This window comes from Orussus abietinus, unplaced genomic scaffold (genome assembly GCF_000612105.2).
Source record: "Orussus abietinus isolate OABI.00-Male unplaced genomic scaffold, Oabi_2.0 scaffold217, whole genome shotgun sequence".
Taxonomy (NCBI): Eukaryota; Metazoa; Arthropoda; class Insecta; order Hymenoptera; family Orussidae; genus Orussus; species Orussus abietinus.
The window spans coordinates 78,767-92,407 of record NW_019394360.1 but is presented as its reverse complement, the minus strand read 5'-3'; the positions used below and the strand labels follow the sequence as shown (position 1 = coordinate 92,407).

Below are 13,641 nucleotides of genomic sequence, written 5' to 3'. Positions count from 1 at the left end.
ATAATTGACAGTTTAAATGCAAATGCAGTTGACTTTGTATATTGTATTTTGTTTTGTGCATGTAATGCTGCCATTGTGGAGAACCTGAGATTCACTCTAGGCGGATAATTGACAGTTTAAATGCAAATGCAATTGACTTTGTATATTGTATTTTGTTTTGTGCATGTATTGCTGCCATTTTGGAGAACCTGAGAATCACTCTAGGCGGATGATTGACAGTTTAAATGCAAATGCAGTTGACTTTGTCTATTGTATTTTGTTTTGTGCATGTGTTGCTGCCATTTTGGAGAACTTGAGATTCACTTTAGGCGGATGATTAACAGTTTAAATGCAAATGCAGTTGACTTTGTATATTGTATTTTGTTTTGTGCATGTATTGCTGCCATTTTGGAGAACTTGAGATTCACTCTAGAGCGGATGATTGACAGTTTAAATGCGAATGCAGTTCACTTGGTATGTTTTATGCGTATATTGCTGTGTAAAATGGTATCTTGGCGTCGTCGCCGCCATTTTGGAGAACCTGAGATTCACTCTAGGCGGATGATTATCAGTTTAAATGCAAATGCAGTTGACTTTGTATGTTGCATGTACGTATTGTAGAATAAACTACCATCTTATTTTCGGGGAGAGTGTATTTAGATATAATTGCGTGAAGAAAGATTTATTAGGCCCACTTTTCAAGACAAGGGAACTATTCTGGACAAGTCTTAATAGATCCAAGATCTGAAATATCGGTTTTTATGCCTTGTCTGTGTTTCAGAAAGATACATTCGTATTTATTAATATTCATTAAGATTTCGAGGTAATAAGAAAAGGGAAGAATAATAATTTTTATTATGGTAGTAGAACAGTAACAGCCGGAAATAGACATAAGACTGTGACATAAGGAAGCAAAGAAACGTTTAGGAACCACTAGTCTAATTGTTAAAAGTACAAAAGAACCCAAAAGAAGGCCAAGGAGAAGGTGCTCGGTTTTTCCGAGATCCTCGGGAAGCCTACAAGAACCAGAACGCGCTTATCTAGGATAACAATGCCGTTCAATGATCAATGACTCATTCCACGAAGAGCCAGGGTTCCTCTGGAGTTCCTAGTGACCGTCAAATCAAAATCCGACACAAGAAACGGACCTTCCGGATAATCTGGAAACCTTGACGAGATTTCACGGCGACCAACTTTGTTGGCGAACACGAGAAAGGGGAATTTTTTATTTTAAATTCAATGCCAGTTTCCTCCTAGAGAAAAGTCTGTCGAAAATTAAGCCAGGTCAGGGAACTAGTTAGATAGTTAAATTGCAAGAGGTATTATTATTACAGAATTTTATGTAAATTTTTCAAAGAGATTCTACACACTTTTCTAGAATTTTGGACGGCTATCAGATTGTCTGGTTTTTTAACAATTGTCCCGTGAGTATGCAGTTTTTCTATGTAAAAGCTGCTTTTAATAGTCTCCAGTATTTATTACTCACTTCTAATCACATATAAATCATGTGTTGCATTGGAAATCATTCGATGGTGATGTATGAGTTTGTTACGATTTTTTATCGATGTGAGTTATGCTTGTTTTGATGCGGTCTTAATTAATCCCCTCATTTGTAATGGATTTTCGATTGACATAAGTTCATGATCCTTATTTGATCATGGTAGCGACATCGATTGTCGAGTTCATGTACTGAATTGGATGTCTTAATGTTTTCCTACTGATGTGAAGTTGTCTACCTCCAAAGTCGTCGGTAATGTAGAAATCGAGGGATATCCAACGATTGAAGCAACTCCGTAACTGTTGTACCCACTGATACATAGAGTTAATAAAAAATGCTTGAATACTGATAAAAACCATTTCTTTTTAAATAAATGCTGTTCATAGAAAGTAAAGTCTCTTGAAAAGGATATACTTAATGTTACAGAAATCTTAAACTCTATATTTCCTTAATCAGAATTGGAAGCATTATTTATGGCGATGCAGATGTGGCGCCATCTTGGATTTTCGTCCTCACTGATAATCTTATAAAGATTCTACTTATCATAAGAATGAAAGGACTGCTCCTTGTAATGTTTGCTTAGGATTAAACTGTTTACACCTCGGTTTATAGATAAAGTTGTCCTAGACATAAGGCTTATTCCTTAGTAGCATAGAATAATTTCTAAATATTTCTTTGTAACCTAGTAGCATAGAATAATTTCTAAATATTTCTTTGTAACCTTTGCCAAATATCTCAAGCGACAGATTTTTTAAGATTCCTTGTAGATTTCATTCGAAGATATTTGAAATGTCTGTTGTAAATCGCAATGACATATTTAGCTTCAATAATTTATAAACATATATAGAAATTATACTTTTTAACTTATGAACATTATAAAAATACATTTTTGACTTCACGACTATTATCGGACATTTCGTTTGGTGGCTTTTCGATGACTTTGAATGACTTTTCTCCAGAATGTCTTTTCAAAGTCCCATATGTGTTTAATAAATTGATTACGTTATTTAGAAATATACTGGAATCATCTCTGAATGTTGAACCGCATGAAAATTTCTCTGAACATTATTATAATTAATTGAAATTCCAGGAAACTCAAGATTCTCTTCTAAGATTCTACAACTCTGTTTTTTAATATGATAAGTTTTTAGCATATTATTTTTAAACGAAGATACTCACTTTATTCATACAATCGACTGTAGGTTTATGGTACTTAATGTCTTCTCGTTCATTGTAATAAAATGATAAGATATTTTTTATAGTTTGCGGTCTGTGTCAACATTTTACTTTCGAAATGCTTCGGCTTTGGTGTATATGGTTTTAACAATCGTAGGTTTAATTACCAAGTTTACTTTCCCTAAGGATGAGGGCATACGGAACCCGCATTTTAAAAATGTATTTCATGTAACGAGTAGTTGTTGAAATCCTCTCAGTTTCACATTTCACGCGAACAAGTGAAGATGTCCCTACAATTCTTTTTACTGGTACTTACTCTACTCCAAGGTAAATAAAAATTTAAAAAATAAATTTACCTTCTAAACTTCCATTCGACGATTTTAGTAACACTTAACATTGTACTTTTACAATTTTCGTTTGCCGCAATTATTGGCGAGTTATTTAATTTTTTTGTAACATTTCAAATTGTGGTACGCGTTAATGAACAGAGAGAAATGTTCTTTTGCGAAGCCTTTTGAATTCCAGATTTATTTCCTGTGGTTATATATCGTTATTTGCGATTCCCAGTAAAATTGCCATAATTTTGGATATCAAAGCTTATTGTTAAAGGAGAAATTTTGTTACAGGGTCAAAATCTCTTAAAGGAGATTCCTTTTCGGAGACCGCAAATATCCTTCCCAAAGATGGTGAGAAGGATTTATTCCCAATATTGCAAAATAGAGGTATTATTGAATAAGTCGTTAACAAATTTTTACATTATTTTTAATTCACTGCCTGCTAATAAATCCGCAACATCCAAGAATAAAAATCGTGTAAATCATAGTCAAACATATATTATTTAGGATAATATAAAGAGTTTAATGTTGAATTAAAATATACTTGTAATTACCTTGCTTATCAGACATGCGCAATTTTAATTTCTGGATGCTGCAACTTTTTCTTGAGCAGGGTATATTAATAAATTTTAATGTACCATCCGGGCGTTTTATTTTATTAAATACTTTGCTATTTAATAAAATATCAACAAATCCGCAACATCCAAGAATAAAAATCATGTAAATCAGAGCCTAACATATATTATTTAGGATAATATAAAGAGTTCAATATTGATTAAAATATACTTGCAATTATCTTTCTTATCAGATATGCGCAATTTTAATTTCTGGATGCTGCAACTTTTTCCTGAGCAGGGTATATTAATAAATTTTAATGTACCATCCGTGCGTTTTATTTAATCAAATACTATGTTATTTAATATATCATTAAATAGTTTGCTCCGCAATCTCAATACTTGACAAACTGAATATATTTACACGTTATAAATATTTTTTTCAGTGCAATCAACAATTCCCCGGATGAAGGAATGGAACTTGGGGAAGAAATCGAATATGGAGATAATAAAAAATGGGACAGAAGAAACAGTTTCGAGAAGAAAGTCAAGAATTCTCGGAAATATGTCTTTTTTGGCTGGTGTGGGAATTGGTGGACTATCAAAAGCAGCTTCATCTGGAATTTCTTCATTTCCGAAATTCTCATTAGCTCTAAATCTAAACTCTCTGGGCATCCCCGCAGTTGTGGACCTTTATCAGCAGTCCAATTCTAACCCTTATCATTATTTGAGCTCTGGATCAGGATTGCCCTTTGTGTATCTGATAACTCCAACTGTTGAAAAACCAGAGACCGAAACTCAAAAACATCAATTCCCGTGTCAAAATGACGAGGAATCTATTGAAATTGAAACTACCGGAGTTACTGACGTCGAGAGAACTGAAAAACCGAAAAAGAAAAAATTATCGGAAACGGCTGAGAGCGACGACGATGATCCCGAATACGAAGAGGACGAAAAGTCCAGAGTCTTGGTGAGAACCATTTATTTACCTACTTTATTACAAATCTAATTTCTAGAGTAAACTAATAACTAAATTAACCTTACAATTTTGTCGTTATATCAAATGATTTACATATTCAGCCAGAAAGACAGACAACAAAGGTAGGGGAAAAAAAGCGGACCGTCAGTAGCGATCGCAAAAAACAATCGGCTGTCACGACCGGAAGAGGTTCCACAACTTCGCGTCCATTTTCAACAACATTTTCAACACTGCCGGAAGAATTGGTCGATCCAGGAAATGCGACATTACCGAGTGAAGTTGCAAATAGCACCGGAAGTACCAATCAAACGGAAAAACCACCTTTTTTAGGGTATTACGGTGGAAGTCCGCAGCCGATAGATCATTACGACTTAACGAGGCCAATATCTCGACCTATCTTCCTCAATCCGGAATACCAATATCCGCCAAACTTTACGCCAAACTTAACGCCAAACTTGACGCCAAACTTAACGCCATACTTAACGCCAAACTTAACGCCAAACTTTCCGCCGAGCTTCCCGCCAAATTTCAAATCGAACGATGAATTCGATTCAAGGAGGATCGAATCAACCGGCTCGTTTCCCTCGGATCACGAATCTCCGTACAATTATTTAGATTATGGCTATCATTCTATTGTTAACGACCCAAATTTGCAATCTGGTTTTGTACCAGTTTCATCCGATAGGCCGGCACTAGAGCGGAAGTTAGGTCGAACTTAATTCGATCTGTTAACAAAATTCAAATTTTCCGCCAAATTTCAAATTTCGCCGCAATTTCATCCGACAGACCGCCACTTGAGCGGAAGGATGAAAATCTTTTTTAATAATTATACAAGATTGTCATAAAGATTATAATAAATATTTTCGATTCCGTGGTTGAGTCATTAGAGTCCTCTATATTTATAATACGTTATTGTTCATAGGTTATTTAAAAAGTTACGTAGTTTTCATAGCAGAGTTTCGATGTGATATCATAAGGAGAGAAAATTCGAAGAAGATGAAGATAAAGAAATGAAGAAAGAAACAATTAGCAAAGACTTTTTTATATGGCATAATGCCCACCAAACACGGTTACGTAACAATAATATAACATAACGTTTGTGACATGTAATCTAACATACATATAACATATAAGTAAGATTTGTATCACTATTTCCTCCGCAGCGATATAACCCTGTTATAAAACAAATACTGTAACGTATGCATAACATATTGATAACATGAAATGCTTATAAATTTGTAACAATGTCACCGAACGGTAATAATTCGACGTTAAATAATATTAATGTATCTTTTGAATAACAATCGTTATATATTATGTTATTTCAGTGTTATGTAACCGTAACATAGGGTGCTTGGTAGGTACATATAGGAGGTAGTAATAAATTCTAGACACGAGTTTGATAAGGTGGACACGACAATTTCAATAAACGTCGTGATTTTGGACATAACGTTGTCGAGGATAAGAAAAAAAAAAAAAAAAAATCGTCAGAGGAGCCTCGACGACGGTTTCGATCCCCTCTCGTCATGATTTGTCGTCGAACACGAATTTCGAGCGAATAAGGCCCAGAAAAACAGAGCAAGTGTCATTCCTAGTCAGTGTGTACTTGATAGTGTGTAGTGATTAGAACCGACATGTACACCAGGAGTGTAATTTTCCTGCTTATTACTTCGTCTGGAATCTATGCTCATCCTCGAAGGTATAAAGGTATGTTTTTCCCTTCCTTGTTAACCCTTTGAACACGGAGCCATTTCGACATATGGGCGAAATTCCTCTGACCGTGCAGGCAATATTGGACCAAATGTCGGGCGCCTCTAGGCGCTCTTAGTAGCCAAAGGGTTAAGGTGAAGTGAAACACGTTGAGAAAAGTATCATCAATACTTTTATGTTTTATTTATATAGAATGACCATTTCATATCGCCTTGACACTTTGTACACGAAGCCATTTCGACGTATGGGCGAAATTCCTCTGACCGTGCAGGCAATATTGGACCAAACGTCGGGCGCCTTTAGGCGCTCTTAGTAGTCAAAGGGTTAATATTCCTTTCGTAATGAGTGTTCCATAATTGATCACTCGATTAAAATCCTACGAGATAAACAAGAGGGGTGACAATCATGACGTCCTGCACAATGGACAGAAATTAAACAGTTTTAAATAATTTTCATTTAAATTGTACATTAAATGGTCCTTATCAAAAGAGTATAATGATATTGTTGAAACATGGTATTGAAAGAGTGACATGGGTAATTGTTAATTATGGACTGCCTGTAGTGTTGAGCTGTTTAAATAGGGATTAAAGTTCACTGAGGAATATCTCAATATCGCTTTACTTTTGCAAGTGACAACTTTTTCTTCGACCGTCGCGATTTCGAAGGAAATTATTATTCAGCATTATCATGTGTTTCGAGTAAAAGTTACTTTGTCACTGATTAGCCATTCTATGCCATACTTTACGACTTCCGGTATATCACTCACGAACTATTCTAAGGAGGTGTTCATGACGCCATCTTGCACGGTATAGGTTAAATTCAGCAGAAAAAAATTAACCAACTATTTCCAGAAGCGAATGCCATGGATTTTAAACTGTAAACATTAGCAGTTCGTTACAATTAATGGATTCAACTATTATTTATGAACGTCCTTTTAAAACTATGATGAACTCTCCACGATGCCATTTTGCGAGACAGAATTTAATTTCAGCAGTAAAAAATTAACCAATTGTTTCTAAATTAATGAATGCCATGGATTTGAAATTGCGACCGTAAACATTAGCAGTTTGTTGCAATTAATAGCTTCAACCATTGTTTATGAACGTCCTTTTAAAACTATTAACAAACTCTCCACGATGCCATTTTGCGAGACAGAATATAATTTCAGCAGTAAAAAATTAACCAATCTTTCCTAAATTAATGTAAAACCGTGGATATGAAATCGTGACGATAAATAGCAGTTGGTAGCAATTAATAAATTTAATAATCATTTAGGAAAAAGTACCCTTCTTGAGGATAATGGAAACATTTAGTTATCAATCGTAACCGGTTCTTCGATAACGCTAACATAAATGATTAATCTCTATGTTAGTTATTTATTTCCGCTTTGTAACGTGTGTATGGTAATTAATTTTGTTTTTAGGTGATGACGCGAGCGACGATTTGAATATCGAGGATAAGAATCGGGCCACTAACGAAATTGGAAAAGCCATTTGGAACGCGGCCATTACGATCGACAAGTTTGGCCGCGAAATTAATCGCGAGTTGGATTTGGCTCTGGAAGAAAGAGACATATCAGAAAATAGTCCCGAGAAGTCGGAAAAAGCTAAGCAACTCTTGCAGGACTCAAAAAAGAGATTAGACATCGAGTTAAGAAGAAACAATGGGCTCCTCAAACGCCTTCATTCTTTGGGCTGGCGTGAATCAATAGACGCAGCTCCTTATACGACTACAAACGAGAAACATCTCGTAATTAAAAAACCTGGCGTGCAGGGAAAGTTATTCGAGAGATCAGCAGGTACGTCCCAATTTGGTTAACCCTTTCGCTGCCACACAAATTTTTTNCATAATTAATCATTTAAATTCGACTTTAAAATGAAAATGAAGATAAATATGGATTTTCTTTCAGGCCCCGAATACACTTTTTCCGATAGATCTTCCGACTTGAGTCGACCAGAGGATGAAGAAAAACGCATCGAGTTGATATCAACTTCTAGGGAAAAAAGAGGATCAAAGAACGACGCCGACTCATTGGTGCTAATCGATCAGGTGAGAAATCCGGGTAAAAAAGAAACAGGAAACCAAGAGGAAGAGACGGAAAATTTTGGACCATCGCAGAATGACGATTTGAAGAACTCGGATAGGAAATTTGAAAATGAAAATTTCACCGATTCGTCAAGAACAGGGATAGGAGGAGACGAGGAAGAACCTGGAGACGCGGATGTTGATAAGGACACGGAATACCCGGAAATCGACGAACCATCTGATTATGATGGAACAGAAAATTCAAATGGAACAATTGGAAGTGAAGTTGGTTCCGAGTTGTTGAAAAAGTCTGAAGATTTGGGGGAAGAAGATGAGGCGAAAGATCCGGAAGATCCGAACACAGCTGAATACTCAGACGATGAAGAACCTTCATATGACGAGGATGAAACAGAGAATTCGAACACGGCAGTGGGAAATGAAGTCGATACTGATTCATCAACAAAATCTGAAGATGTGGAAGAAGGAGATGAAGAGCCAGAAAATTCGGATGACAAGAATACAGCGGAGTACCCAGAAAATGAAGAAGATTCTCATTTAGAGGATGAAAAGAAAAATTCAAGTACGAAAGTGGGAAATGAAGTTGACACTGATTCATCAACAAACTCTGAAGATGAAGAGCCAGAAAATTCAGATGACAAGAATACAGCGGAATACCCAGAATATGAAGAAGATTCTCATTTAGAGGATGAAATGAAAAATTCAGACACGAAAGTGGTAAATGAAGTTGACACTGATTCATCAACAAAATCTGAAGATGAAGAGCCAGAAAATTCAGATGACAAGAATACAGCGGAATACCCAGAAAATGAAGAAGATTCTCATTTAGAGGATGAAAAGAAAAATTCAAGTGCGAAAGTGGGAAATGAAGTTGACACTGACTCATCAGCAAAATCTGAAGATGTAGAAGGGGAAGTTGAAGAGCCAGAAAACTCGGATAACGCAAATACGATAGAATACCCAGAAAATGAAGATTCTCATTTAGAGGATGAAGCGAAAAATTCAAGTACAAAAATGGGAAATGAAGTTGACACCGATTCATCAACAAAATCTGAAGATGAAGAGCCAGAAAATTCGGATGACAAGAATACAGCGGAGTACCCAGAAAATGAAGAAGATTCTCATCTAGAGGATGAAAAGAAAAATTCAAGTACGAAAGTGGGAAATGAAGTTGACACTGACTCATCAGCAAAATCTGAAGCTGTGGAAGGAGAAGTTGAGAAGCCAGAAGATCCAGATGCAGAATACCCAGAAAACGAAGTTCCTGATTACGAGGATGAGACCGAACATTCAAATTCAACAGAGAGTGAAGTTGGCTCCGGGTTGACAGATCCTGAAGATTTAGGAGAAGAAGATGCAGAGCCTGTATCTAATGGCAAGGAATACCCGGAAACTAATGAATTGCCCCAAAATAAGGGATCGAGCAACTGGAGTACAACAGTTGGGAGTGAAGTTGGCTCCGGTTCAACAAAGCCGGAAGATTTGAGAGAAGAAGACGAAGAACCAGAAAATGAAGATGCTTCTGGTGTCGGGAAATACCCAGAACATCAGAAGAGCGAAAAACAGCCCCCGAGTGAAAATCCAAAGAAAGATTTAAAAACGACAGTCGAAGATGCAAGCAATTCCAATTCTTCGGTAACAATGGAGGATCCGGGGAAATCGGATGAAGATGCTTCGAGAGGATCGGAATCCACCGAAGACTCCGAAATGTCTCATGAAGACGACGGCCAGGAATATATGGGCGCAGGTGGAGGAGACGAAGAAGTCCCGGAAGAGTCATCCGAGCAACAAAGTGACGAGGAAGAGCCAAACGACTTGAAAAAGGACGACAGCGACGCGGGACATTTAAGAGGCGAGAAATGGACCGAAAATGGCGGCGAGCCCAAAATTCCGGATAGGCAGAGAAACGATGGAGAAAGCAAGAAAAACTCGCGTAAAGAAGACAGCGAGAAAAGCAGGGAAACGGTGAAAAAGAAGAAGGTGGAAAACGATCAGCCAAGAAACGCTACGACTTTAGATGGGAAACTTCTCCCCAAGGAAAATAAGGCTGAAGAAGAGACAGGTGAGAAAATAATATAAACTATATTTACCATTATGCAGGTATTGTTATGGAGTAAATCTGTTATTTTGCAGGAAAAACGAATTCGGAACCCGATTCTTCCCAGAAAGCCGCACCGGAAGTTCCCTTCACCTCCTCTAAAGAGTCTTCAGACGCCGCAGAACAGAAACCGGAAGTGAAGCTGGTTCCGCTTCCCACGGAAGAGAACGCTTCCGGAAATTCGACGAAATCGGCGACAGGGACTCCGAAATTGAACGTTGAGGGTTTTCCTAACAAAACTAGTATACTGTTGAAAATTATTAAGAAAACGATAATCCTAGCGCCGAAAATCGAATCTCGGGGAGCGATTATCTCCGATCTGCCGGAAAAACCTGAGGACGCCATTATGGTTGCGCCTCCAATTTCTTCAAATTTCCCAAACGAGGAGAGGCAGGGTAAAAATATTTTCAATACTGACCCCGGAAGTCAAAGCACACGGACAATTCTCGAGGAACTTTCTGCACAATTACGCATATTACTTCAAGGATTACTAACGCCTCCAAGTAAGGACACGAAGTCTGAAAAATTAGCTTCAGAAGGAACAATTTTGACTGCGAATAAATGTTCACCGGACACTGCAACAAATCCAGGTAAACGATGAATGATAATGGTCGCAAGATAGAAAATAATTGATATTTATAACATTCAATTTTTTTTCTTTTAAACGATGAATGATAATAGGCGCAAGGCAGAAAATAATTGATATTTGTAACGTTTAATTTTCTTTCTTTTAAACGACGAATGATAATGTTCGCAAGATAGAAAATAATTTATATTTATATCGTTGAATTTTCTTTCTTTTAAACGATGAATGATAATAGTCGCAAGATAGAAAATAATTGATATTAATAACGTTTAATGATCATTCCTTAATTTCAAAATTTCAAAATGATGGATGAGTCATCCTTTAAACGATGAATGATAATGTTCGCAAGATAGAAAAAAATTGATATTTATAACGTTGAATTTTCATCCTTTAAACGATGAATAATAATGGTCGCAAGATAGAAAATAATTGATATTTACAACGTTGAATTTTCTTTTTTTTAAACGATGAATAATAATAGGCGCAAGATAGAAAATAATTCATATTAATAACGTTTCATTTTTATTCCTCAATTTCAAAACTTCAAAATGATGAATGTTGAATGATGAATTTTATAAAAAAGTGTTTTATTCGTATCGACTGATTTGAAGATCACGTCATCTTAAGGTGACTAAAACATATTTTCAGGTTGTGCACCAGTTTTTCCGGAGACAGCAACAATGGCAACTCCTAGGTTGCTCCCATTGGTGTCTATGCCATTAATGCCATCATTTTTACCATTTTCTCAAACAACGAGCCCACTATTACTGGCTCTCTGGTCTTCAAGATCACTTTCGACTCCATTACAAGGACAACAACCCTACGACGAGGGGCGAATGTTGCTGATGGTTCCTTTAATAATCGAGGAACTCCGTAAAGGAACCCTTTCCTTCGAAGAAAAGAGCAACCTTGCATACATATATGGCGAGTTGTGGCCCTTAATAGTGGAGGAGTCTCAGAGGAAATCTGGAGAACGAATGAACAAGAAGCTTCTTCAGTTCTTCGCGGCGATTAGCCGACCTGTGAGAAACCTATAAAATTCGACGTTCATATCCTTTTTACATTCTGCGAAAGAGATCTCGAAGGATCTCAAAGGGTCTCAAAGGATTTGAAACTCTTTCGGCCATCCGAGTGAACCAACGCCATGTCTCATTACGCCATCTTGTTTTAGCTGAACATCTAAACAAAGGAGGAAAAATCGCAATTCATATCCTTTTTACATTGTTTGAACAAGATCTCGAAGGATCTCAAAGGATTTCGAAGGATCTGAAACTCCCTTGGCCATCCGAGTGGACGAACGCCATAATTCATGACGCCATTTGTTTTAGTTAAACATCTGAACAAAGGAGGAACCTGTAAAATTCGAAGTTCATATCCTTTTCACATTCTGCGAACGGGATTTCGAAGGATCTCAAAGGATCTTGAAGGATTTCGAAATATCTGAAACTCCGAGTGGACCAATGCCATAACTCATGACGCCATCATCTTTTAGCTAAACATTTAAACAAATGCAAAGTTGCTTCAACTTCTCTGTACATAATTTGAAATAATTCTTGTACTTGTACTTGTACGTAGTTTCCTGCATTTTAACGCACTTCACGTCCTGAGATCAAGGAATTAAGTTTTAAGGTGATATGAAAGGTGTATTCCATGTACATAAAACGTCAAAATATTTATATAACGTTTCTCTAACTGAGTACACCAAATAATTTGGCATTTTAACACGTGATTGTGGAGGTCCTAATGAAAGACATGAAACTCATTTATAGAATGACATTTCATGTCACCTGACCCTTTCATATCACTTTAACTGGACTAATCAATGCTGACTCTGATGTGCCGAAGTGCAAATGACTTTACAAAGTTAATGGACTACAGCACTGCCGAGTTTCGGCGTGTGTTGGACATTGTCACTTTTTCATTTTAACTATACTTTAGATAGTAGCTACCGATTGCAATCGCTTGTTACGACCTAACTAAACGTGGTTGGCTTCGTTTAAGTGGAACACTCGACGATTGTAACGAACTGTGATGAAAAATAAATGAACAGTGCGCTGAAATTATACTTGATATTGAAAAATTTAGTAATACCGATGCCTGGGTGATCTATATTTCTGTTTCATTAAGGTGATACGAAAGGGTTATATATAAAAATGTCAAAATATTTATACAAATTTTCCTCATACTGGGTGCATCATGTGAAACATCAACACGTGTTTATTAAGGTGATATGATTACTAATACCGATGCATATGAAAGAGTCGTACATAAGAATGTCAAAATATTTATAAAACTTTTCCTCATACTGGGGGCACCGAATAATTTGAAACATCAACACGTGATTATGAAGGCCTTACAAAGAACGCGAAAGTTATGAAATTTTATTTTTCAAAAAAGGGATTTTTTATGTTCAGCCTAGACTAGAATCAAGATCACATTTCTTTGTGAAAAATGAAATGTCACGAGCATCGCGTTCTTCCTTAGGGCCTCCATAATCATGTGTTAATGTTTCAGATAATTCGGTGCACTGAGTATGGATAAAAGTTTTATAAATATTTTGACGTTTTATAGGTATAGAATGACCCTTTCATATAACCTTAAGGCTGTCTCGTACTGGACTTTTGTCTACACAAGCTCGAAATGAATTTAGGGGACTTGGAACAGGAGGCTGGTATTATTCGCA

The 13,641-nt window shown here is 36.6% G+C and overlaps 2 protein-coding genes across 6 annotated transcripts; both read left to right on the top strand.

Annotated features, from left to right (window-relative positions):
- The first annotated feature begins 2,841 nt into the window (after positions 1 to 2,841).
- On the top strand, positions 2,842 to 5,559 carry LOC105702232. The gene is made up of 4 exons (XM_012429633.1): positions 2,842 to 2,980; positions 3,280 to 3,375; positions 3,989 to 4,512; positions 4,623 to 5,559. The coding sequence occupies exons 1-4, from the start codon at positions 2,938 to 2,940 to the stop codon at positions 5,238 to 5,240; spliced, it is 1,281 nt and encodes a 426-aa protein (XP_012285056.1). The 5' UTR covers positions 2,842 to 2,937; the 3' UTR covers positions 5,241 to 5,559.
- A 466-nt stretch (positions 5,560 to 6,025) lies between these two features.
- Positions 6,026 to 13,316, top strand: LOC105702242 (RNA polymerase-associated protein LEO1). 5 transcript variants are annotated; one of them, XM_012429651.2, is made up of 6 exons: positions 6,026 to 6,228; positions 7,655 to 8,029; positions 8,141 to 8,803; positions 9,092 to 10,336; positions 10,408 to 10,962; positions 11,607 to 13,316. In XM_012429651.2, exons 1-6 carry the CDS (start codon positions 6,156 to 6,158, stop codon positions 11,993 to 11,995), a joined length of 3,300 nt encoding a protein of 1,099 aa, XP_012285074.1. In that variant the 5' UTR covers positions 6,026 to 6,155; the 3' UTR covers positions 11,996 to 13,316. The 5 variants fall into 5 exon arrangements, with proteins under 5 accessions (XP_012285074.1, XP_012285073.1, XP_012285071.1 ...); XM_012429650.2 differs by having other exon boundaries at positions 8,141 to 10,336; positions 10,408 to 10,767; positions 10,858 to 10,962; positions 11,607 to 13,314; XM_012429648.2 differs by having other exon boundaries at positions 8,141 to 10,336; positions 11,607 to 11,980; positions 12,130 to 13,314.
- Positions 13,317 to 13,641: the final 325 nt, after the last annotated feature.